General features: G+C 35.4%; 1 protein-coding gene across 3 annotated transcripts in view; it reads right to left on the bottom strand.

Annotated features, from left to right (window-relative positions):
* LOC150092634 (dyslexia-associated protein KIAA0319-like protein) overlaps positions 1-26,072 on the bottom strand; it is a 511,769-nt gene that overhangs the window by 95,860 nt on the left and 389,837 nt on the right. For all 3 annotated transcript variants that reach the window (XM_090414369.1, XM_090414371.1, XM_090414370.1), the window contains one exon: positions 1,340-1,430. In XM_090414369.1, coding sequence (XP_090270495.1) covers positions 1,340-1,430 — 91 coding nt within the window. The remainder of the gene's footprint in view (positions 1-1,339; positions 1,431-26,072) is intronic.

Here is a 26,072-nt window from a genome sequence, read left to right as displayed (position 1 = left end):
ATTGATTGTCCGACTGGTATTCCAGCCTGACAATTTTACATCATGATAAACATGAAGGAATAAGTGGTTCTCCGTGTAAAAAGTGTAGCTATCAAAGAAATAATCACTCACACAGAATTTATCCTACTTTCCACTTGAAGTATGAGAATGAGGAAAAGGGATGAACTACAAATACAATGGAAAGCATACAATGAACATACAGAAGAAAGTGTTACCTCTAGTATTTAAGAGGTTATTGTTGTTATATAGATATTTAACAACCTAACTTGGTAGATCTAAAAATATTATTATATGCAGTTTATAAATATATATGATTTCTGATTAATGATAATAATAATTATATTAATGATTTCTATAAACTCTTTAAAGCTCAAGTGGAAAGCAGGAGAAATTCTGTGTAAGTGATTGATATCTACACTTTTTACATGGAGAACCACTTACTCCATCATGTATATCATTATGTAAAATTGTCAGGCTAAAATACCAGTCTGACAATCACAAAAAAAAAAAAAAAAAAAAAAAAAAAAAAAAAAAAAAAATCAATTTTTTTTTATGCCAACACTGCCAACATTTTATATTAATAAACTAGATTCACATTCAATAATTACACTGCAATTGTGACTGCAGGTAAGTAATATACAAATGCATACCATTATACCTAACCAATAAATCTATGTGTCATACTCAGACATCAAGGGAAATATCTTCAAATGATATCTTAAAAATATGATATACTACCCTTTCAGAATTTGCTTGCACATACAGTCTAGTGTTGTTAACAAAGTCTTATTTAACTTACAATAAGTAATGAGAGCCATGGTTAATTCATGTCATAGCTAAAACTGTTATAAGAAACTACTCAAAAATGCTCCTTCTAATTTCTCAATCTTATTTTAAAGAAAATTCACCCTGTAAACCTTCTATTAAAGAGCCCATTTCATCTCTACAGATTTCCTACAGTGAGGAATGAATAATTCTACAGATACAATACACTACTGCAGCTCACAATTTGTCATGATAGCATTAAAGGACTGATTAAAAATTCTAAGAAAATGTATAGGACAAGGCCTCATTCAATTTCACTTCAGGAGTGACAGAAAAACTTAAGTTGCACAAGAAGAATTAAAAATCAGCACATCCAGGTTCTTAAGTGACTAATTCCAAAATTCTGGACTGTTCATTCACATTTATTCTCTATTGAAGAGAAAGCGAGACTTTCAATTTGATTCACAAAATCATAAAATAACTTTTCTGAATGAAAGCTCATATCTAATTTGAAATTTAACACTTATAAGTTACGTCTATTTGAAATACAGATCATATAGATGATATAACTTACCTGGTACAGCAACAAGCTATACCCCAAATACTTCCTGCCAACGAGGTAATCACAATGAAGGAAACAATGATAACATATAAGATGCTCCAATCTGAAATTAGTTAAAAATATATATAAAAGTTAACTTGTTGAATATTTAATTGTTGCTAATTAATAATGAAATATTCAATATGAATAATTAAGCTTCTCTTTCATTATATATACGAGAATCTTTCCATCATTTTCTTTCAAACGATGTATGACATTCATTTATAAAATACTTATTCAACAAATAACACTCGATTCTCACCACAATGAATTTCCACTAGAATAGCACTGATGATTACAAGGTTTGATGTTGGCACTTTTTTCAGTAGTTCATTATAGTGAGTGATCATGCTGTAACAGTGTTTCTTGTTATGAGAAGTGACTATACTATTTATAAATAAAAACTTTACTTAAAACCACTAACACAATGTTTACACTTTCACATTAATGTCATTCTCAGAAGTATATTATATATTACAAGGGTGGTCTGATAAGTTCTCGGCCTAACAATGAAAACACAAATTTATAATTTCAAAATGATTTATATTTTTCAACATAATCTCCCTTAACTCGGTGAGGTAGGAAAATGTAACAAAAGTGGTAAGGTGGCGTCCCACAGACCCACTCAAATAATGTAGTGGGTTATAGAAATCCATATCTTTTTAATCAATATTAGATTACGTATTGTTTAAGTGTCCTGTACTTTTAAAGAATAGGAATGCAGATCCTCAAAATTAATTTTTATTACCCAAAAATACTTAACTAATTGAACATCTTTATTTTTACTTTTAGCATCGTCTATAAGTTATGTAACCTCTGTTCTTCCTGCTCATAACTCATCTGACAAAAAAAAAAAGATATTATTCTCAAAATACCCTCTAAATATTTGCAAAAAACGTATTTGCTTATAGTTGGTACGTAAAAATATAGAAGACAAAGCAGTAACGATAATATTTTAATAGAATATACATGAAAACAACTTATGCTATAGAAGTAAATATAGTCACACTTTTGCTAAGGTGGGGTATAGTGGACCCCAGTTTACACCTCTACACACTCAACTTGCTTGCGTGCAACAGCCTGTCATCTATGGCGTCAAGTAGCAGGTTACAGGAGGGAAAGCAATGCTGAGGCATGACTCACTGCTACATATTGTTAAAAAGTTAGAGTTAATTTAAAATCTTTGGGATCTGTGGCACCCCACCTTACTAACGCCAGGTTAAGACTAATACATTTATTTCAGTGATGCTCCAGTGCCATTATACCGTTCCTGTAGTGGTTCTCAGTAAGATCTTCAAAATACCTCTCTACAGCTGCAATCACCTCTTGATTTGAAGAAAAACAATGACCAGCGAGAAAGAGTTTTAGTTATGGGAAGAAACAGAAGTCAGAGGGAGCCAAATCTAGGGAATAGGGTGGATGTTCCAACAATTCATAGTGTAGATCCCTTAATTTTCCCATTACCAAAATATCTTTGTGGGCAGGTGCATTGTCCTGATAAAAGATGATTTGTTTTTTCTGCAAACTGGATCTTTTCTCACAAATTTTTTTGCCAGCCTGGATAAAAAAATTGGAATAATATTCCCCAGTTATTGTTTTACCCTTTTCAAGCTAATTAATAAACAAAATGCCTTTAGCATCCCAAAACACCAATGGCATGACCTTTCCAGCTGATGGAACCAACTTTTGTCTTCTTTGGCACTGAACAACTGGCTTCTGTCCACCGTTTTGACTGCTGTTTGGATTCTTGTGTGTAATGGTGAATCCAAGTCTCATCCATAGTAATAAATCGATGCACAAAAATCAGTTTTATTCTTATTAAAATGCTCCAAGCACTGTTCAGAGATTTTCATGCGGGTGCGTTTTCGATTTGCTGTGAGCAAGCACAGCACCCAACTTGCGCAAAGCTTTTTCATTTGCAATTCTTCATGCAAAATATATCTTACACGTTCTTTTGAAATACCTATAGTCTCAGCAATTTCATGCACTTTGACTTGCCAGTCATCCAATACCATATCGTGCACTTGATCAATGAATTTCGGTGTTGTTACATATTTTGGATGTCCTTCATGTTGATCATCTTCAAGGCTAGTACTGCCACATTTAAATTCTTGCAGCCATTTCTTAATTGTCAAAAATGAAGGTGAAGAGTACCCATAAATTTAAGGAGATTATTCAGTGTACTAACTGCGAAATGTATGCTTTGCAGAGTGGGTTGGAGTATTGTTAGATGATAATAAAGGAGTGAATGTGTGTACAAAATGTGTATTTCAGGTCGTGACTGTGATATTTTTGTCAAACTTCAGAATGAAGAAAATAGTGATATGACAAGAAATGGCGAGGTTGTACCAGAGAACTGCGAGGGTGTGAATGTAGAAAGTATGAATGATGGTATTAATACAGAGCAAAATAATAGTTTAACAGAAAATAAAAAAGATGAGATAGATGCAATGAGTGAGATCGCGTTGTTGAGCGGAGCGATACAAAGAGCCAAGCGGCAGCTAGAGCATATGAACAAAAGTCTACTGAGTGTACCAGCCAATAATAAAAAGTATGATAGGAAAAATAAGAATATGAGTGTGAACGTAAACAAAATGAAGGAGAGAGTGCTGTATGGAGATTCGTTAGTACGAGGTCTGTTAGTAGAGGATTTGACAAAATCGTACCAACCTGGTGCGACCATCAAGGACGTAACTGAGTCTATTAGAGAGCAAAAGGAAAGGGTGAAAGAAATGATTGTTGTGGCAGGTATGAATGATTTGAAAGGAGATAAAATGGAAATGATAGAGGACCTGAATGAATTGTTTGAGGTAGCAAAAGAAAAGAGTGAGAGAGTTAGGATGATTAGTCTTTTGCTGCGGTATGACAGTGAAGTGTTTAAAAGGAGGGCCATAATTGCAAATGAATTTATGCATCGGTTATTTATGATGAGTGGTGTGGAATTTGTGGACGTGTGGAGTGAGTTCGATGGGCGAAAGGATCTATATAAGATGGATGGTTTGCATTTGAATGGATTCGGTGTAAGGAGACTTGAAAAAGTGTTGTTGAATGAAGTGGATGTGCAGAATCAGGGAAACTAGATTTATTAAGGGGGGGGGGGGGGAGGAAGTAGATATGCAGACCTTAGGGAAGCAGTTGAGTGTATGAATGAGTATAATATGCCCGAGCGAATAAGGACAACAAATCAGAATGGGATAGTTAGTATAAGGCATCAAGGTAGGGATCAGGCTAATGGGGGTCTGAAATTCATGTACACTAATGCTAGGATTATTAGGAACAAGAAGGAAGAATTTTTGGCCATGGTTGGCACTTCCAGACCACAGGTTATTGGCATTAGTGAAACATGGCTGACTGTAGATGATATAGCTAGAGGGATTGAATGTGATGGGTATAGTGTGTTCAGGAATGACAGAGAGAATAAAATGGGGGGAGGAGTATTGTTGATGATAGCTGATGAGCTGCAGCCAAGGAGAATAGATGTTGAATTGCAGGATAGAGAAAAGAGCACATTTGATGCCATTTGGTGTGAGATTGTGGCTAGCAGAACAAAATATACAATTGGGTGCTGCTATAGACCAGGTGATGGAAAAGATGGTGGAGACAGTAAGCACAAGCAAATAGAAGAAATGAGTGGAAGGAGCGTAATTAATATGGGAGATTTCAACTATGGTCGCATTGATTGGAGTGAGAAGAGGACACATGGGAGGAAGGAATTGGATTTTATGTGGTTATTAAGGGATAACTATCTGCGACAGCATGTAATGGAAAATACTAGGGGTCAGAGAGTGCTTGAGTAATTGCATCTGAGGATTTGGCTGTGACAAATATGACCACATTGCCACCAATTGGTGATAGTGATCACAGGGTCTTGACTTGGGAGGCGGCTAAAGGTGTGGAATTTACAATTAAGACAGGGTACATGTGGAATTATCGGGCTGGAAAGTATGACAAGTTTAGGAGTTTGATTGGTTCGGTACCATGACTTGTACAACTGCAAGGGCTAGAAGTTGATATCTCATGGGAGGCAGTTAAGAAGTGTTTGCATGAAGCAATGGCCGACTGTATACCTAGAGTCCGAATAATAAATCAAGTAGGGTTAAATGGATGAATAACACCATTAAGCTTGAGATACAAAAAAAGAAACAACTATGGAGGGAATTTAAAGAGAAAGGTGACCGGCAGGCACATGAACAGTATAAAGCGCAGGCCAGAAGGTAACGAGTGTGGTAATAAAAGCAAAAAAGGATTATGAAAGAACATTGGCCATGCAGGCTAAAGAGAATCCTAAACAGTTTTTTCGATATGTTGCAAGTAAATGAAAAAATGTATATGGCAGAATGATTTTAAAGAATGCCGATGGTAGGGAGGTAACTGAATCAGTTGATATAGTTGAGTTACTGAGTGAGCACTTTGCAAGAATATATCATCCTGGTGGTGACATTGCAGAAATGAATGAACCAATAGATTATACGGGAATTGTGGTGAATGAAGTGGAGGTGAGTAGTCTATTGCATAACCTCAATGTCAATACATCTGTAGGATTGGATGATATACCAGCTCGTGTTGTACATGAAGCGGCTAAAGAATTGTCAGTGCCCTTGACCATTTTGTTTAATTTGAGTCTCGGGTCTGGGTTAGTCCTGAGGGGGTGGAAAGAGGGGAAAATAGTTCCACTGCATAAAAGAGGTTCCAAGACTGCTGTTGTAAATTACCGACCAATTAGCATATCAGGAATCGTTGTTAAGGTCTTGGAGAAATTAGTCAAGAAAAGAATACAGGATTGGATAGATGAAAATGGGATATTGTATGGGGGACAACATGGTTTTGTGAAGGGTAGGTCATGCCTCAGTAACTTGCTCACGTTTTATAACACAGTGACGGCTGAACTGGATAAGGGTAATGGTAATGGGTTTACAGTGATTCTACTGGACCTTGCCAAGGCCTTTGACAGGATTCCACATGGAACTCTAATCAGTAAACTGGAGCAGATGGGGATGGTGAGATGGATAGGAGGGTGGTTGGTGGAGAGATACCAGAGAGCGGTTTATTCAGGAGGTGAGTCCAAAAGACGGCTTGTGACTAGTGGTGTGCCGCAGGGCTCTGTTCTTGGACCACTACTTTTCAATTTGTTCATCAATGATATAGTAAAGGATCTGAGAGGAAGTGTTCACTTGTTTGCTGATGATGCAAAGTTGGGTAGAGCAATTGTGAGTGCACAGGATGTCAAAATTTTACAGGATGATTTGGATAGTTTGGAGGACTGGGTTAGGGAAAATGGATGTCAATTTAATGTGGCAAAGTGTAAGGTTATGCCTTTTGGGGTGAAAAGAATAGCAGCAGTATATCACATTGGTGGAACCGTACTCCAGGAGATTGATGAGGCAAGGGATTTGGGAGTGTTGGTGGATAGGGAGTTGAAGTTTAGGGGGCACATCGCAAAAGTGGCTAAATCAGCTCATCAAATCACTTGACTTCTGAAAAATACTTTAACAAGCAGAGATGAACAAGTTATTGTTCCTCTGTATCGAGCCTTGATAAGACCTCATCTAGACTACTGTGCCCAGATATGGGCGCCAGGGTTTCTTCTTGATGGGGAGGAAGTGGAGAGGATCCAGAGACGAGTGACCAAGATGATAGCAGGTCTGTGGAATGAACCTTATGAGAACAGGTTGAAGATTTGGGCGTTGCAAAAAATTGGTTGATAGGCAGAAAAGGGGTGATATGATTGAGACATTCAAATTACTGAAGGGTTTCTATAAGATTAATCCAGAAGATATTTTTGAGAATAGGACTGGTGGTGGGAGGACTAGGGGCCATACATGGAAGCTGGGCAAGAATGTGGTTAGCAGGGGTGTTAGAGCTAGGTTTTTTACTTGGCGAGTGGTGAATGAGTGGAATAAGCAACCAGAGTCTGTTGTGGGTGCTACGACCGTGAATGAGTTCAAGGTGAGGTATGATAGATACTGTGTGAATATCGAATAGTTGTTCTTGACATAATGTTAGGGCCTCCCTCGATGAGTCTGTCGACTCCTTGGAGTTTCCCAGAATAATAATAATAAACTTTTATGAACTTCAATGAATTTCTTTGGCATTAAACCTTCTTTTACAAAGAATTTTATAACTACATGATACTCAATTTTATCCATTTCAAGGAATACAGAAAACACTTTTGCTTCGGACAGCTGTATAAAACAAACTACTTAATAGAATGACTTGCAATTTCACATGGATGCTTAAGACAGATGTACTAACTTAGAAAAAAAAAAAATCTTGCCGATAGTGTTGCCATCTATGGTCGAGGCCAAGAATTTTTCAGACCACCATATGTGCATAGAATAAAATCCATTCGTTTGACCTCTGTTAATTTGACATATACATCCAAAGTGGATCTCACTACTCCCTTCCACTCAGAAAAAAAAAAAAAAAAATTCTTCTTTGGATTTTCCTTTGGTTTCTAAAACATCGATTTCCAGGTCAATCTCAAATTCATACGTTTCAACACCAAGTTGTTTAAACACATGAAAATGGTTCTAACTTTTAAATGAAAGTGACTTTATCACTCTAGGATAGTACTATTTTACATCATTTTCTGGTGACCAGTCAACTCTTTGCACCATTTCTTTAATTTTATTATGTTTTACAAGCTCACTAAATGAAAGAACACAAAAAAACCCAACCAACTTGATAGCAATCACATAATACCATTTGATAAATGTCCTCCTCTCAGCTCCAATACATGACATCAATAGCTGAATCCTACTGTGACCTTATTGCCAAAACAAGATGACACCTGATTGGCTCTCTAAACACTCATGCTCATTGGCTACATTCAAATGAAGGAACGCTACTTCATATCAACCTCAGCAAGTTGTGCTTCTTTTTTCTGGTTATTTGGCTATAACTTTTCATAGAATACAGATAATTGAACAAACTTTGTTGCATTACATTCTTGATTAAATTATCTTTCCATTGATAAATAATTTTGGTATTAACACCAAAAAAAAAGTGGTGTTATGAGCCATCAAACCCCAAAAATGCACTTTTTCCAAAAGGTTTCCACAATTTTGGCCACTAGTGTAGAGGAGGAATATGAAAAACAATAAGTCAGCCAAGTGAACATTGTGTACACATTTGATAACATTAATATGAAGACTATTCGGTGTTATAACCTATTTGTACCTTTTGAATGAAGTAGAAATCACTCTTTATATTTAATTTCTTTCTTTGATTAATTTTTGATAATTCTGAAGAAGTAGACTGAAGAGTCCAGGAAAACTACTAGATCCAAAATTTTATATACATTATTCAAGAATGGAAAACAACCACCAAAGCTTGTAGAGAAGGTATGTGTGTGCATGCGTGCGTGCATGTGAACACACACAATTTTATTTGTATCCATAGATCATATAGTGGTGACTGGCGTTTTTACCCATCAACCATTTTCACATGTAGTTATTTGCATATAGATTTCCACACAAAATGAAACTTCTACCTAATAAGATGCAGGATACAGGTTATTGAATTAATCTGCCCGTGTAGCTCAGTGGAAGTGGCACTTGCGTCCTCTGCGTACTCAACTGTTAAGTAAGCTAATCAGTGAATTTTATCATGGGCTGCATGAAGCCAAAGTGATACTTGAAGAAAAAGCAGCTTTTATTTGTATTTTTTTACCTTGCTTATTTTAATTTCTAATTCAAACATTCACTGATTTTTCTATTTCATTTAAAAAAAAAAAAAAAATCAGATGTCTTTTATTCCCTTATAGGGAGTAGGCGAGGTCTTTATACCCTATCTAGTTTTTGGAGACTGAGTGGGCAGTTCAATCTCCACTGGTAGCCAATCAGAGATAGCTGGCCCATGTCTATCACTAATTATAGCAGACACTGATGAAGAGGCTAGCAAACAAGTGCTGCCATCTCTTGTTACCTAACCCTAACAAGATATGTCACTGTCTGAAATAATGTGGGTACTACGGTCGATTTTCTTGAATATAAGGGATAAAAACCTGAGTTTCCAGGAGGAAAAACCAGCTTGCCCATACCAGAGATCAACTAATTCGGGAACCGGTTGAAGAAAAGCTTAGAAAAAGTTCTTTCTAAGCCTTTTTTTTCGGCGACTAGATTTGAACTTAAGTGAAACTTTGATGATTAAGCGCAGAGGACGCAAGTGCCACTTCCACTGAGCTACACAGGCAGATTAATTCAATAACCTGTATCCTGCATCTTATTAGGTAGAAGTTTCATTTTGTGTGGAAATCTATATGCAAATAACTACATGTGAAAATGGTTGATGGGTAAAAACGCCAGTCACCACTATATGATCTATGGATACAAATAAAATTGTGTGTGTTCACATGCACGCACGCATGCACACACATACCTTCTCTACAAGCTTTGGTGGTTGTTTTCCATTCTTGAATAATGTATATAAAATTTTGGATCTAGTAGTTTTCCTGGACTCTTCAGTCTACTTCTTCAGAATTATCAAAAATTAATCAAAGAAAGAAATTAAATATAAAGAGTGATTTCTACTTCATTCAAAAGGTACAAATAGGTTATAACACCGAATAGTCTTCATATTAATGTTATCAAATGTGTACACAATGTTCACTTGGCTGACTTATTGTTTTTCATATTCCTCCTCTACACTAGTGGCCAAAATTGTGGAAACCTTTTGGAAAAAGTGCATTTTTGGGGTTTGATGGCTCATAACACCACTTTTTTTTTGGTGTTAATACCAAAATTATTTATCAATGGAAAGATAATTTAATCAAGAATGTAATGCAACAAAGTTTGTTCAATTATCTGTATTCTATGAAAAGTTATAGCCAAATAACCAGAAAAAAGAAGCACAACTTGCTGAGGTTGATATGAAGTAGCGTTCCTTCATTTGAATGTAGCCAATGAGCATGAGTGTTTAGAGAGCCAATCAGGTGTCATCTTGTTTTGGCAATAAGGTCACAGTAGGATTCAGCTATTGATGTCATGTATTGGAGCTGAGAGGAGGACATTTATCAAATGCGTATTATGTGATTGCTATCAAGTTGGTTGGGTTTTTTTGTGTTCTTTCATTTAGTGAGCTTGTAAAACATAATAAAATTAAAGAAATGGTGCAAAGAGTTGACTGGTCACCAGAAAATGATGTAAAATAGTACTATTAAGTGAACAAGGCTACAGTTATGAAGAAATTAGAAGAAAAATTGGTGAAAATTTAACCAAAGGTGGCATTTCTAAATTTTTGAAGAGGTATAAGGAGACTCAGTCACTACAAAACCAGACTGGTAAAGGCAGGAAAAGATGCACAACAGCAAGTGATGATAGAAGAATTCAGACTGTGCCTACGTGACAGAAGAAAATCATCTGGGTCTATACAAGATGAAATGGCGCAATACAATGTGAAGTTGAGTGCAAGGACTGTTCGGCGCAGGAATTTGGTCTAAATGCTAGAATTCCATGAAAAAAGCCATTTTTATCTCTCAAACAAAGGTTGAAAAGATTAAACTGGGCTAAAACCCATGTTAACTGGGCAGCGGAACAATGAGACAGTGTTATTTGGAGTGATGAGACCAAAATCTCCCTGTTTGGTAGTGATGGCATAAAAATACATAAGGAGAAGAATCGGAGATTTGCATCCTAATTGCATTACACCTACTGTGAAACACCCACTTAGTGTTATGATCTTGGGTTGTATGACATCAAAAGGTGTGGGTAGAATTTGTATGATTTATGGGAATATAAAAGCCCAAAAATACATAAATGAAATACTTGAGCCCAAACTGAAGCCTTCTGCACGTGATCTTTTCCAAAATAATGAAGCATTTATATTTCAACAGGATTCAGCTCCATTTCATGTTGCTGCTGTGTGCAAAAAAGTGGTTTCAAGATAATCATATTCCACTGTTGGAATGGCCTGGGAATAGCCCAGACCTTAACCCAATCGAAAATCTATGGAGCCGACTAAAGAAACTTGTTAGTCAGAAGCAACCCACCAATAAAACCCAATTAATAGAAGCAATAATTCAATCTTGGTTTCACATTATAACAGCTGCAGAACTAAAAAATTTGCTTCACTCCATGGGAAGGCGTTGTAAGGCTGTAATTAATGCTAAAGGTTACCCAACTAAGTATTAACTCACGTTGTGAGAATTTTTATATACCTCATTTTTTCTATGTTTCACTTTTCTTCTTTATAATTGCTGTTCTAATAAAAAAATCCTTCATAAAAGTTATTGCATTACATTCTTGATTAAATTATCTTTCCATTGATATATAATTTTATGGTATTATACCAAAAAAAAAGTGGTTATGATCCATCAAACCACAAAAATCCACTTTTTCCAAAAAAAATTTAGCTGTAGTACATACAAATAATTAAGTCTAAAAAAATATGGACACAAGGAAGTTAATAATTTATTAAATAAAATATTTCAATCTGAATATAACAATTCATTTTAAGTGAGTAGACAATTCACACAAAATAAACAGATTTCAAAACTGATAGATTGTAAGATATGATAAAAAATAAACTACTGCTTGTAACTAATAATAACACTCTTCCAAATTTTAAATAAAGAAAATCCATCATTACAGATCAGGTTGGGACAATGCAGTAACGTTTCATCACTCTTTGAACAAATGCTGACACCTGAAGAGAGAATGTGAATAAAACTTAGTCTAGATCAGGGGTCAGCAACCTTTTTAGATTGAAGAGCCATTTTTAAAATTATATCTGTTAAAAAAAATTTAGGGAGCCGCACACAGTGATGAGCAACCAATGGTCTGCGGGTTGCATACGGCCCTCTCAGGTATTTTGTGTGGTTCACGGTGTTCGTTTTGTATGGCAGAATTAGTATATTTTAATTAAAAATCTATTTTATGAATGTTGATTTTTACATGTGGATTTATTTGTGCAGGTTAAAAAATTAAAATATAGCTAAATAATGGAAAATAAATTAATACTTTCTTATCAAAGAAAAATAAAATATTCTTTATGCAGATCGAACCGAGTATTTGATTTACTATTTAATTGCTCATCACTGCTTTAAATATAGAAACTACATTGAAAAATATTATAATTAAATTATTTATTCAGTTTTTTTTTTTTTTTTTTTTTTACAGTAACACGTTTTCATACTTGTAAAACACAGGGGTGGCATGTCACATGAAATTATATGCTATTTTTAAATATTAAATAATAAAACAAAGATTTGCTCCTCCTTACAAAAACATATGTATAAAATCCAATAACATACCTATTTCTTTCATTTTTTTTTTAAATTTAAAATATCTTCTTAGTGAGACTTTTGCTGTTGAACTTCTTGGGATAGTTTCTCAATATGCAGCATATATGCCGTAATTTTCATTTTCAAACATGATGAAAGACTCATATTATTTAGTAGGTTTCTCAACTTACTTTTAATAAAATTCATATTAAAAAATATTTGCTCACAGAAATATGTTGATCCGAAAATCGAAAGAAATCCAAATGCATATGTTTGAAATCACCGAATGTAAGTGTCCGGTAAACAATTCCACGTGTCAAATACAATCTGATCTTGCTTTTAAAGATCTTCTATTTCAGACCATTTTTTTGTATTGCAAGGGTAGATTTTTTGTCTTTCCAACTCTCCAGGTCAGCTTTAAGATTTCTAAATTTTGAATTTCACAAATCCTGGGTTTTCAGGTCCTCTAAATGAAGTTGAAATGCAGCCTCATCAATTCCAGCAAAAGTTGAAAAATTTAATTCGGCAGGATTAATTTCAAGTGGTCGCAATAAAAATGACATAGTTGCCTTGTTCTTTCTAAATTCCTCAAATCTCCCATTAAATGCAGATCACATATTTACCACAATTTCTTTGAAAAAGGTTAAATTTATGGAATTATTATCAGCTTGTTACTGTTGATATTTCTTCAACGTAGGAAAATGTGATAATGTGCCTTTCTCTAAGTCTGTCGCAAACAAACATAATTTTTGTTCAAACGAAATCACTTCTTCTAAAAGCAAAACTGCTGTATTTCCCTTTCCCTGTAGTTTCTTATTTAGTGCGTCTAAATGGGAAGTCATATCCACCATAAAGTAATATTTTTGTAAAATGTAAATAGAATGTAAAGAAGGATTATTGCATATAATTTCAAAGACTTCAAACATAAAAGTATTAAATTTTTCAGCATCGCATGTACTATTTTCAATTGTAAAATATACTTGACAATGTAAAATGTCTTTAATTTATTGCAAATGGTAAATTTAGGGTTTTTAATTTCTAATTTAATAAATAACATTCATTTTGCATTATTCAAAAATAGATTGTTTAATAACGAAAAGAGCCGCATGTCGCTCCGGAGCCACAGGTTGCCAACCCCTGGTCTAGATGATTCTGTTGCCAGTGTCAACTCCATACTATGCTAGACTAAACATCTCAGGTTTATTATGGATGATATAAAGATTGGTGTTCTATAGTCTTTTCTCGATAGAATCTATTGTTTGACAAATAACCTGAGAGGAATAGAGAAAGTAGCTTATTTTATTATTGGAAGGTAATGAAGAGAAGAATTTGTTGACTATAAAAATGTGAGCACTAGATTATATTTCTGGAAGATCTCTGAAATTGGTTTCAGAGATTGGAGCAATGAGGAAATGGACCCCTCCCCCCATCTATGTCCATAGTTCTCAGAAAGAGGTCTAAGAATTGAAAACGAGTTGGATCTCCTATGGAAAAAAGCCATTCTGTTGCATAATGCATAGGATTTTGCAAGTTCTAGTTTCAGATAAGGGTTTCCTGAAATGGGTATATTCAGTAAGGTTTTGATTATGCCCATTTCTGAGACAGATGATGTGCAGAATCTCCCTGTATATAGCAGTCAGTGAAGGCAAGTCTGCGATAGGAGAGGGGGGGGGGATGTGTAAGGTAAATTTTCCATTCTTTCCTATCACCATGGTGAAGTTGATGAGTGTGTAGGTTGCTGAGTTTAGTGAGAAAAGAGTAGGTCATCCATCCATATAATTACACCCTCTTTCCAAAAAGAAACCGAACTTTTCGAAAACAGGAGAAACTAGTGGCGCCACCTGTTGTATCTTTTTGTTGTCGAAAGCAGCAACCTTCATTAGTGTTGTATAAACTGTTTATCACATTTGTTTCATTAGAAGCCGAGTAATAGTGCCAAGAGTGACAGTGTTTTGACAAGCGCTCGGTCATCATGATATTCATGCCATACGTGACGAATTCTCGCTATCAATTGCTTCAAAGGTCACCATTGACCGTTTGGCCAAGCAGAACGAATTCTTTGTGGGTAATGTTCTTGGAATCTTAGAAACAAATCAGCATTGTCTTTACTTTTGACTTCTCCAAGCGACTTTTTTTTGGATGCCCTCTTCTGGTGGTCTCCACTCAGTACTCTGTTTCAAAACACCACGTTTTGCCACCAGTAATGATCATTTCAAAGAAGTCTGAGTACTTATGAGTGGTTTTGATGAGGTCCTTGCAGTGTTCAATTCGATACATTTTTTGGTCGTCAGTCAACTTGTGGGAAACAAATCGCAAATTCAATTTACGAAGGCCCAAACTCTCGGTCAAAATGTTGTGCACAGTTGATTTTGGAATCCCCAATTCATGTTCAATCAATCTCACAGACGATTTCGCATTTTCTTTAATAAAATCGTTAACTTCACTCAGTCCAGTTTTTGGACGGCCCAGTTTTTCGTCATCCTAAAGTGTTTCACGATCACTTTTAAATTGCTTAAGCCACTCGTAAACTTGAGTACGGGATAAGCATTCATCACCGTATGTTTTTGAAGCATTTGATGCATTTCAGTAAAACGTTTACCAAGTTTAACACAAAAGTCAATTGCAGCTCTCTGTTTGAAAAAACTCATTTTCCGACTGTTCGTCAAAACACACTGTCACTCTTGGCACTATATCTTGGCTTCCAATGAAACAAATGTCATAAACAGTTGACATAACACTAATGAAGGGTGCCGCTTTCAACAACAAAAAGATACAACAGGTGGCACCACACCACTAGTTTCTTCTATTTTTGAAAAGTTCAGTTTCTTTTTGGACAGAGGGTGTATTATTATTATTAAGAGAGACCTCCAGGAAGTCAGAGACTCATTGAGGGAGGCCACATACTACAGCTATCATACTTATTCTTGAATCCATTCACACTGCTCACTCACAACATTCAATGGCAATCCATTTCAATCATGCACCATCCTATGAGAGAAAAATCTAGTTCTCACCCCTTTCTTAGAGGCCTTCATTCTCAGCTTCCAAGCATGGAATGAACAACATGTAAACCCATGTTGTTCATTCCATGCCCCCTTGTCTTTACCCTACCCTCTATAAATTGAAAAATTCCATCAATTGAAATCCTGTATGAACCTTTCAAAAGTTTGTAAGTCTCAATCATATCATACCTCTTTCAACTGCCTACTAGTGACTGCAGTCTACAAATTCTCAATCTGTCTTCATAATCAGTAATCCACAATCCTGATATCATTTTAACACTCTCCTTTGTACTCTCTCCAATATATCAGAATCACTATGAAAACCAGGAGACCAGACCTGCGCACAATAGTCCAAGTGAGGTCTTATCAAGGCCTTGTGAAGAGGCAAAATAACATCCTTTTGTTATTTGTAACATGTCAACATTCATTTCAGCATTGCAATTATCTTTTGAGTTGTATTTGCAATCTTTACCACATGACCCCTGAACCTCAACTTCCCATCTATTAATGCACCAAGATCCCTAGCTTCATCAGTTTCAATCCCACCAATACAATATGACATTGGATATCTAAACATGCAGAAGTGAATGAGTTTATATTTACTGACATTGAACTGACACCCATTTTCCCATGCCCACAATTCCAGCCTATTCAAATCATTCTGCAAAGACTGCATATCAGCAGCATTCCTGATTACCCTACCTATCTTTGCATCATCAGCAAATAGATGTATGTCACTTGTCAAATCCTTCCCAATATCATTAATGTACAGATTGATCATTATCAATCTGTACATTAATGATCCCCTGTATACCACTTTCTGATATCTGTCAGTCAGCCATTCTCTTATCCATGCTAATATTGTATAACCAAAACCCATTTTCTCCAATTTATGCAGCAGTCTGCCATGCTGTATTCTGTCAAAAACCTTAGCAAAATCCAAAAGTATCAAGGTATATCCATTCCCCTTGTCTAATTCAATGGTAACATTGTTATAGAATGTGAACAAGTTGCTAAAACATGACCTTCCCTTAGTAAACCCATATTGTTCATTGCAAAGTAGAGATTCACTGTCAACCCATTTCTGAATGCAAGCCCTAACCAATTTTTCCAAAATCTTCACCACCACTCCTGAGATACCAATTGGTCAATAGTTGATTACATCGGTCTTTGTACCACCCTTGTGCAATGGAATTACCATACATTCCTTACATCCATATGGAATCCTCCCTGTTCTGAGACTCATATTAAACAGCCTGGTCAGAGGAATGGCCAGTTCAGCTGAACACTCTTTTAGCACACGTGCTGATATCCCATCAATCCCTATTGCTGAATTCTTATTCAATTTGTGCAACAGCTCTAATACCTTGTCCTCACACACCTGCGTTTCTTCATCTAGTGAAGAGGTAACAGTGAGCTCAATGTTGCGTTCACCAAGTTGATAGCTTTTAACAAAATAGGCACTCAAAAACAACACTCATAAACCTCTTCTGCATCTGTAACCCTCATCCCATCAGGATTTAGAAGAGTTATTCTTTCATATTCATTCTTTCTTTTACTTGCAGCATATCGATAGAATTCTTGTGGGTTGTCTTTAGCATGCAGAGCCAGTTTCTTTTCATACTCAGACTTAGCTTTCCATACAACAGTTGTGACTATTCTAGCCTGCTGCTTATAACATTCATAATGGACATCATTCTTATGCACGTGGTATTCCTTCCACATCATCCTTTTCTTACGAATCTCTTGCTTAATAAGATTATACATCCATTTGACTCCTACTCTATTTATTCTCTGAACTCTCGGGACACATTCTCGCATCATTCAAGTATTGTTTAAGTGCTTTCCATGCACTGTCGATATTCTTTCCATCCACTAACCGATCCAATTCCACTGAACTCAATATACTCCTCAGTTGGTCATAATTTCCTGCTTTGTAGTTCAGGAGGTAACCTTTTCTGAATGGAACATTCATAAACTTAGTCACTTCCCAAGTGAGTATCGCATGATTACTCTCGCCAACCGGAGGAGGCAGAATAGTTACGTCTTTAACTAAAATGCCCTCTGACACTATAATCAAATCTAACATTGTTTGCCCTCGAGTTCCTTCTGTCACATGCTGCTTTAGGAAGTTATCCTGCAACAGCTCAATAAATGCATTTTCATTTTTCTCATGAGATTCTACTGCTACCCAATCAATATTTGGATAATTAAAGTCTCCCATTATGATTACTCTTTTTGTGCTCATATTTTCTATTTGGGGATGCATTTCTTCATCATTAGCAACTGATCCACCAGGTCTGTAACAACACCCCCACTATGTAATTAGTCTTGTTAGATTCCACCTCACACCAGATAGCTTCAAACTCACTGCCACATGAAATATTGTTAGTAGTGTTACTACAGTCATAGGTCTCAACTCTAACTGGATTCAAATCATCTGATACCAATGATATATCCAGAATAATCGTTGAAGTTGTGTGGAGGAGAATATGAGTCTAGAATACGTGCTCAAAATAGAATTAAGCTTCATTACAAGGTCTAAATTCTAAGAAATTCTCATTTCTAAGAATATACATACATTAAACAATTAAAACAATATGCCAACCAAATAGATGCTTTTAAATATCAGCTATTCAGCTTGCTTGGTACTTGGCTCACTTTTTTTACATATCCACTCCCCCCATTTCCCCCAATGAAGTATTCAAGGGATAAAGTGCTGAAAATTGAAGATGTAACCTGTAGGAGTGTCTGTGGCATCCCCCTCCCCCCCCACCTTTACAATCTTGCCCTTCATTTTGGGTCTACAGTACTACAGAAATTGTAGGCGGGGAGGGAGGGGGGCTTGAACAATATAAGAAACAACAGCAATTTAAAGTTAACAATGGAATTTTATGACTAAGAGTTCAGCATTACAAGGAGCAGGTTCATCAGTCATTAATAGCAATATAATAAATATGTACTGACTAATTTTGTGCACTAAGAACTAGTGACTTCTTCAGAATGGTAGATTAATCAAGGATTACAAAAATTGAAATCAAGTGGTATAAGAACTAACATCTACTGAACTCACTTCCTTTGTTCCATCTTTGTTGTATTTCGTGATGCGTTACTGCAAAAGAAATGCAATACATTGAATTCACTATCTTGTCTATCTTGTCTAATGGCTTCAAGTCCATCAACAATACAATAAAAGTATAGGGCTCTTCCTTTTTCAATCTCTATATAGCCATTTCTTATGTTAATGGCATATTTGAATGTATTTCAAAGGTTCTTAGGTCACTTGATATTCAAGTGGCATTTCACCTGTCTAAGATTTCCTCATTTCTACGAGGGTGGTCTGAAAAGTTCTCGGCCTCGACCATAGATGGCAACACTATCGGCAAGATTTTTTTTTCTACGTTGGTACATCCATCATAAGCATCTATGTGAAATTGCAAATCATTCTATCAAGTAGTTTGTTTTATACAGCTGTCTGAAGCAAAAGTGTTGTCTGTATTCCTTGAAATGGATAAAATTGAGTATCATGTGGTTATAAAATTCTTTGTAAAAGAAGGCTTAATGCCAAAGAAATTCATTCGAAGTTCATAAAAGTTTATGGGCACTCTTCACCTTCGTTTTTGACAATTAAGAAATGGCTGCAGAGTTTAAACATGGCTGTACCAGCCTTGAAGATGATCAAAATGAAGGACATCCAAAATGTGTAACAACACCAGAAATCACTGATCAAGTGCACAATATGGTATTCGATGACTGGCAAGTCAAAGTGCATGAAATTGCTGAGACTATAGGTATTTCAAAAGAACGTGTAAGGTATATTTTGCATGAAGAATTGCAAATGAAAAAGCTTTGCGTAAGATGGGTGCCTTTGATCTGTGTTTTTGATCTGCTGTGAGCAGATCAAAAACACACCTGCATGAAAATGTCTGAACAGTGCGAGCATTTTAATAAAAATAAAACTGATTTTGTGAGTCAATTTATTACTATGGATGAGACTTGAATTTACCATTACACACCAGAATCCAAACAGCAGTTAAAACAATGGACAGAAGCCGGTTGTTGAGCACCAAAGGAGACAAAGTCTGTTCCATCAGCAGAAAAGGTCATGGCATTGGTGTTTTGGGATGCTAAAGGCATTTTGTTTAGTCTGAATAGTCTGGACCTAAAGTGCTATATTACCCTACTCTTAATATATCAGATCATACTACTCTACTGCAATGTAGGAGAGAAATCTAATTATTATTGATGTATGTTATAGTGTTGTATCTTCCACATTGGGCAGGTGCATTTTTACAAATTTTTTCAATATGACATGCTGGTTTAAATTTTTTTTTTGGTTACTTTTAAACTGTCTTAATGATAGAATTATATTTGAGAATTACTGTATCTGATTTCTAATTTTATACATATACACAAATCTTTATTTGTTTTATATAAATCAGTTGGTTTTGACAAATTTGATTTTATTATGAACAGGCATGACTGACTACATATTTTCAGCAAAACTGAAAATTTGAAATAGGTTGTTAGGACATTGTATTTAGTGCTACAATAAAACTACTTTGTTTTGCTTGCATCTATGCAAAATGGTATCCGTGGTAGGGAAGGCAGTGTTTTTCCACTACAGAGGGTCATTTTCATTCTATTTGTCTCAAATTGCAGTTCATTGTAGTTGGCGGATTGGTCTGACCACACTTGGGCTGTTGTGCTCAAATTTGATCACCTAGTGTTCATTGTTATGTGGAAACATTGTAGAAATTTTAGAGATGAGTGACTAAGGCAATATCAGGACTCTAGAATGTTGGTTATGGAAAGAGGTTAAAGGAATGTAAAATACAGAGTGGTGGATAAGAGTAAAAGAGATGATATACAATACGATATGATAGTGAGGGGATTTTACTGGATATACAAAGGGGATTATGAGAAATATTAAAAGGTGAGCAGAACAAGAGGCCATTCCTGGAAGTTATATAGGGCTGTGATGAAGAAGGATGTCAGGATTAGATTTTTTTACATGGATAATTGTGGGTGAATGGAACATACTACCAGAATATATTGGGAGTGCAGGGAGTGTTAAGCATTTTAAGGTTCATTATGATAAATATGTTGTTGGTTGTGTGGACCTCCTATGATTAAGTCTCCTGACTGCATGGAGGCTGCTGTGATAATAATAAACAGCCACCCTGTGTGCATTGATAGCATAATAAATGCCTGTGAGAAAGGGCATATCCATTGAGCCAATAATGTTTATCAGATGTTTTTTTAAATCTAGCATAGCATAAATTATGTGTACAGTGTGTAGAAAAGCTTATGTGTTCGTCGCACATGTTGACTACTTTTGACATAATATATCAGAACACAGAAAGATAAGTAAATAATTATTTATTGACTTATTGCTGATATTTTGCTGGTGTTATATCTTCAGAGCACAAAACAAAGTTTGTCACAGTATGCAAGACTACAACAACATGGTGTAATAATGGGACTAGTTTTGAAAAATTAAGACTAAAGTCCTGATTAGGCTCCCACTATGTTAAAAAAAATAATAATAATAAATAAATGCCTGTGAGAAAGGACATATCCATTGAGCCAATAATGTTCATCCAATGAAGTTTTTTTAAATATGGCTGTATAAATTTGCCAAAGATTTGGGAGACAGTCATCTTAAGACATAACTAGTACCTTCTTTCTCTCTGTTTTTTTTTATTTTTTAACATAGACAGCACCTAATTAGGACTTTAGTCTTTGTGTTGTTGCTACAATTTTTCAAACTAGTCTCATATTACAACACTACAACGTTGTACGCTAGACTATAACAACATGGTCTTATTACACCATGTTGTTGTAGTCTAGCGTACTGTGACAAACTTTGAAGATGATGCTAGTTATAACTCCAGCAAAATATCAGCAATAAGTCAATAAATAATTATTTACTTATCTTTCTGTGTTCTGATATATTACCATCAAAATTAGTCAACATATGTGTACAGTGATAGTGCTACACAAATATATCATCCTGTGCAATTTGTTGTGCATGTTCTGTGCATTTATATCTATTTCTTTTAAGAATGTTTTCTAAGAAGAGTTTTTATTTATTTATTTATTTTTATTCAGTAATGGTTATGATCGGTGTCCTTTTTTTATTTTTACATAATAACAAAACCTGGATATGATAAACTTTTGTTGGAGAATACTAGAGTCTTCTTTTTCCTCCCTGTGTAACATAGGATTCATTATTATTCACATAAACAATACAGTGGCACAACCAACTCTTATCCCTACATGTCAGTGTATTCCTTATCATAGTGGTAATGCAATGTGGCCTCTAAACTTCAGTTTGCTGTCAACCATCACATCAAGATCCTGAATCTCATCCATTTCCTGAAGCACAGTTCCATCAATACAGTACACACCTTATAAACTCTGAACTCCAAAATGCAACACCTTGTACTTATTGGCATTAAATTATCAATATTAAAACTACAGCACTACTCTTTTTTCCAAGATAAAAGTCTACTCAGATCTTCCTGAAAGGAATTACAGCAGTGCTCCTTATAATTCCCTCCAACTTTGCATCATAAGCAAGCACCTGAAGATTTCCAATCAGTCCGCATGAAATATCATTAACAAATAAAACAGCAGGGGCTCAAGAACAAAATCTGGGGGGAGCACACAACTAGTTATCTTACTTTTTTTAGACACTGCTCCATCATACACAATTTTCTGGTATCATTCAGAGCCAATCTCCAATCCATTATCCATCTCCTCCCTTCCTCTGCAGTTTGTACATTAACCTATCATGAGGTAGGTTATTATTATTATTATTCCTGACACCTCCAAGGAGTCCGAAGACTCATCGCGGGAGGACACCTACAACTGTCTCAACCACTACACCGAACCACTACTACGAATCATCTCCATCTACGCCATCAAATGTTTTGCAAAGTCCAAGAATATCACTAAATATGAATCTCCTTAATCCAATACATTTGCCACCTTATCATAAAATGCAAGTAGAATACTAAAACAAGAACTGCTCTTTACAAACCCGTGATGACCATTACAAAGAATCCTATGCTGATCAACCCAGTCCTGTTTTCTATTCATAACCAACTTCTCCAATATCTTACCTAAACCTGCAGATTTACAGAATGGTCTATAATTGGAAACTTCTGTCCTAGAACCATTTGTGGAGTGGTACTATTTTGCTTTCCTACTCCTTAGGAACTATCCCCACTGCAAGACTTTCATTCAACAACCAGATCAGTCAAGGACAGAGCCAAATCTTCTGTACATTCCTTAAAAATATGTGATGATATCATCCATTCCCACAGCCTTATTAACATTTTACCCAATCAACACTTGATACTCCTCCAATTCTTTCACCTCTAATTCTCTTAATACAAGGGCAAAAAATAACCGGAATCATTTTAAAAAAAATGTATTAAAATTTATAATACCACATTCGAGTCTTCTTCAAAGTACTCTCCATGTGAATCAATGCATTTGTCACAACATTTTTTCGACTGCTGGGAACAGTTCTGGAACTGTTCAACTGGAATACTGTTTATGGCCTTCAGTGACTTTTCTATCACTTCATCCACATCAACAAATTGCTGCCCTTTTATGGTTTTCTTTATCTGTGGAAATAAAAAAAAAAAAAAGTCACATGAAGAGAGAGATCAGGCGAGTAGGGAACAACCACCATGTTGTTATTCGTCGAGAACTGTTGGACAGACAAGGCCATATGGGCTGGAGCATTGTTGTGGTGCGGCAACCAATCTCCGTTACTCCACATTTTTGGCTATTTTCATTGCACACTATCATGCAGTCGTCTCAAAATGTTGAGATAAAAATGTTGGTTCATTGTCTGTCCAGGAGGAACAAATTCTTTGTGTACAATTCCATTCACATCAAAACAACAACAACAGTGTCTTGATGTCTGATCAAACTTGACGTGATTTCTTGGGCCTTGCTGAATTTGCATGTTTCCGTTGGCGTGATGTTTGTTTTGTTTCTGGATCATAACTGTAGCACCAAGACTCGCCCCCTGGTCACAACTTTTGAAAGAAAATTCTGGTCATTAAGTACTTGCTCCCTCAAATTGCAGCAAACATTCACACGATTTTTTTATTTTTGTATCCTCTGTGAGCAAACAAGGCAAAAATTTAGTGGACGTGCATTTCATTTTCAAATCTTCTGTTAAAATATGAAGTCCATGACAAATTCATCTCTTCAGAAACTTGCTCAATGATCTTTCGATGATCTCCATTGATTGCCTGGAAAACATTTTCGATGTTATCTTCATTTCTGCTTGTCGAAGGTCAGCCAGATCGTGGTTAGTCTTCAACTGACATGTCCACATTTTTGAAACAGGACCTCAGACAACCAATCTTTAAGCACAATGCATCAATCAATACAACAAACTCAGCTTGCTTATTTTAAATACTTCAATCATTAGTATACCATAACAATCCTGCTCTCTCTGAGTTCATTCCACCAACATCCCAACTCCCTATTCTAGCTGCTGTACTATACCTCCCTCTCTCTCTCTCTCTCTGGTTTGACAACTTCTATTTCCCTTAGAAATATATACACATTAGCACAAGAATAATGTTTAATTTGCCAAATATTTCGGTCTGAATATTACAGACCATCTTCAGTGGCTACATAGGAATAGTTTTTAAAAAACAGAGTGAAATACGAACAATTGATCATTCATACATAGAACACGCCGTGTGATGTCATATCGCTAAGTATTAGAAGTGTAAACATTTAAAAAAAAAACATAATTAAAGATATTAATTCAGAAATTCATAATGATCTTAAATAACATTATACTGATAAAAAAAAAATTTAATGTCTTATCCTGATTAAACTTTCCCAAATTTTGATATAGATATACAGTCATTCCGATTCAAGTTAGGACTTTGAAGTAAGGCCTCTACACTTTCTTTAAATAAACGTTCAAATTTGTAGCGACATTTGTGTAGGAGGACAGTCTTGGACCAAAGGATGTTGTGGTTTGTTTCTAATCCATGCTGAACTAATCCAGATTTCTCAGGTTTGTTGTGTTTAATTGATGACTGATGCTCTTGAATTCTTTTTTCTATGGAACGTCCAGTTTGTCCAAGGTAAGCAAGATTACGACAAGGAACTTGATATACACCAGGCAGAGATAAGGTTGAGCATTTATCTTTAGATGAAGGAAAATGGGTGGATAATTTGTTAATAAGTGTATAAGTGGCTGTTAGATCATATTTCTTTAGAATTCTTGAAATTGGTTCTGAAATCCCGGAAATGTAAGGAATTGGAACTCGACGTATTGAATCTTGGTTGTTCTGTGTTGGTTTGTAAGAATCGAAACGATGTTGTGTACTCTTTTCGGAGAAGCCATTTAGTTTCATGTGATGTTTGAATCGGAATGACTGTATCAAAAACTGGGAAAGTTTAATCAGGATAACACATTATTTTTTTTTTTTAATCAGTATAATGTTATTTAAGATCCTTATATGAATTTCTGAATTAATATCTTTAATTATGTTTTTTTAAAAATGTTTACTCTTCTAATACTTAGCGATATGACATAATGTGGCGTGTTCTATGTATGAATGATCGATTGTTCATATTTCACTTTGTTTTTTAAAAACTATTCCTATGTAGCAAACTGAAGATGGTCTGTAATATTCAGACCGAAATATTTGGCAAATTAAACATTATTCTTGTGCTAATGTGTATATATTTCTAATCATTATGTCACAAGTATCATTAAAAAATCTTTCCCTTAATCCTGACTTTTATTAATTCCATCACTTTGTCCTGCCATAATCACATCTTCCACCTTGTCTCCATAAATTTCCTCCATAGATTAGCAAATTTAACTCCCTTTGATTTTCACACAACTCGGCCATCTTACCATTCATTATCTTTGCTTTCCTTCTCAACTCATTATCATAAAATATTATCATGTCTGAGCATCACGCTAACCACTTTTCCAACATTATTTTCGTTTACCTTCTGCAAGAACTTCCTAAAATCCTTATCTGCATTTATTTTTTCATCATTCAAGTAATTTGCACCCACAACTACTATTAATTCTGATGCCTATTCTTTCCATTCAAAGCATCAGTTATTTTTTTCAGTGTTCTTCATGGAAAACAAGTTTTATGTACCTTGTTATTCATAACACTTCTGATGATTGAATCTGCATATAATGCTATACAATTATCATTTGACACCTACTTCATGTCTGGCTTTATAAATTCCTCCTTCTCACATACATCAGCCAATATTTTCTTTAGATGTTCAATCTCCTCCTCCCCCTAGTTCATTTCACTCTTTATTTTCATTAACTCTTGCTTAATCATTTTGAGTCTGTTTCCTTTACAATCCTTATTAGCACTTTCATCCAATTCCTGACTACCCCTAACCTTACCCTGCTTTTTGATACATTGCATCATCACACTTTTCATACATTAATACT

The sequence above is a fragment of the Typopeltis vanoorti genome, chromosome 25, assembly GCF_054136105.1.
Source record: "Typopeltis vanoorti isolate ZY-2024b chromosome 25, IOZ_Tvanoo_1.0, whole genome shotgun sequence".
NCBI classification, from domain to species: Eukaryota; Metazoa; Arthropoda; class Arachnida; order Uropygi; family Thelyphonidae; genus Typopeltis; species Typopeltis vanoorti.
The sequence above is the reverse complement of the archived record's forward strand: the minus strand, read 5'-3'. Positions and strand labels throughout refer to the sequence as shown.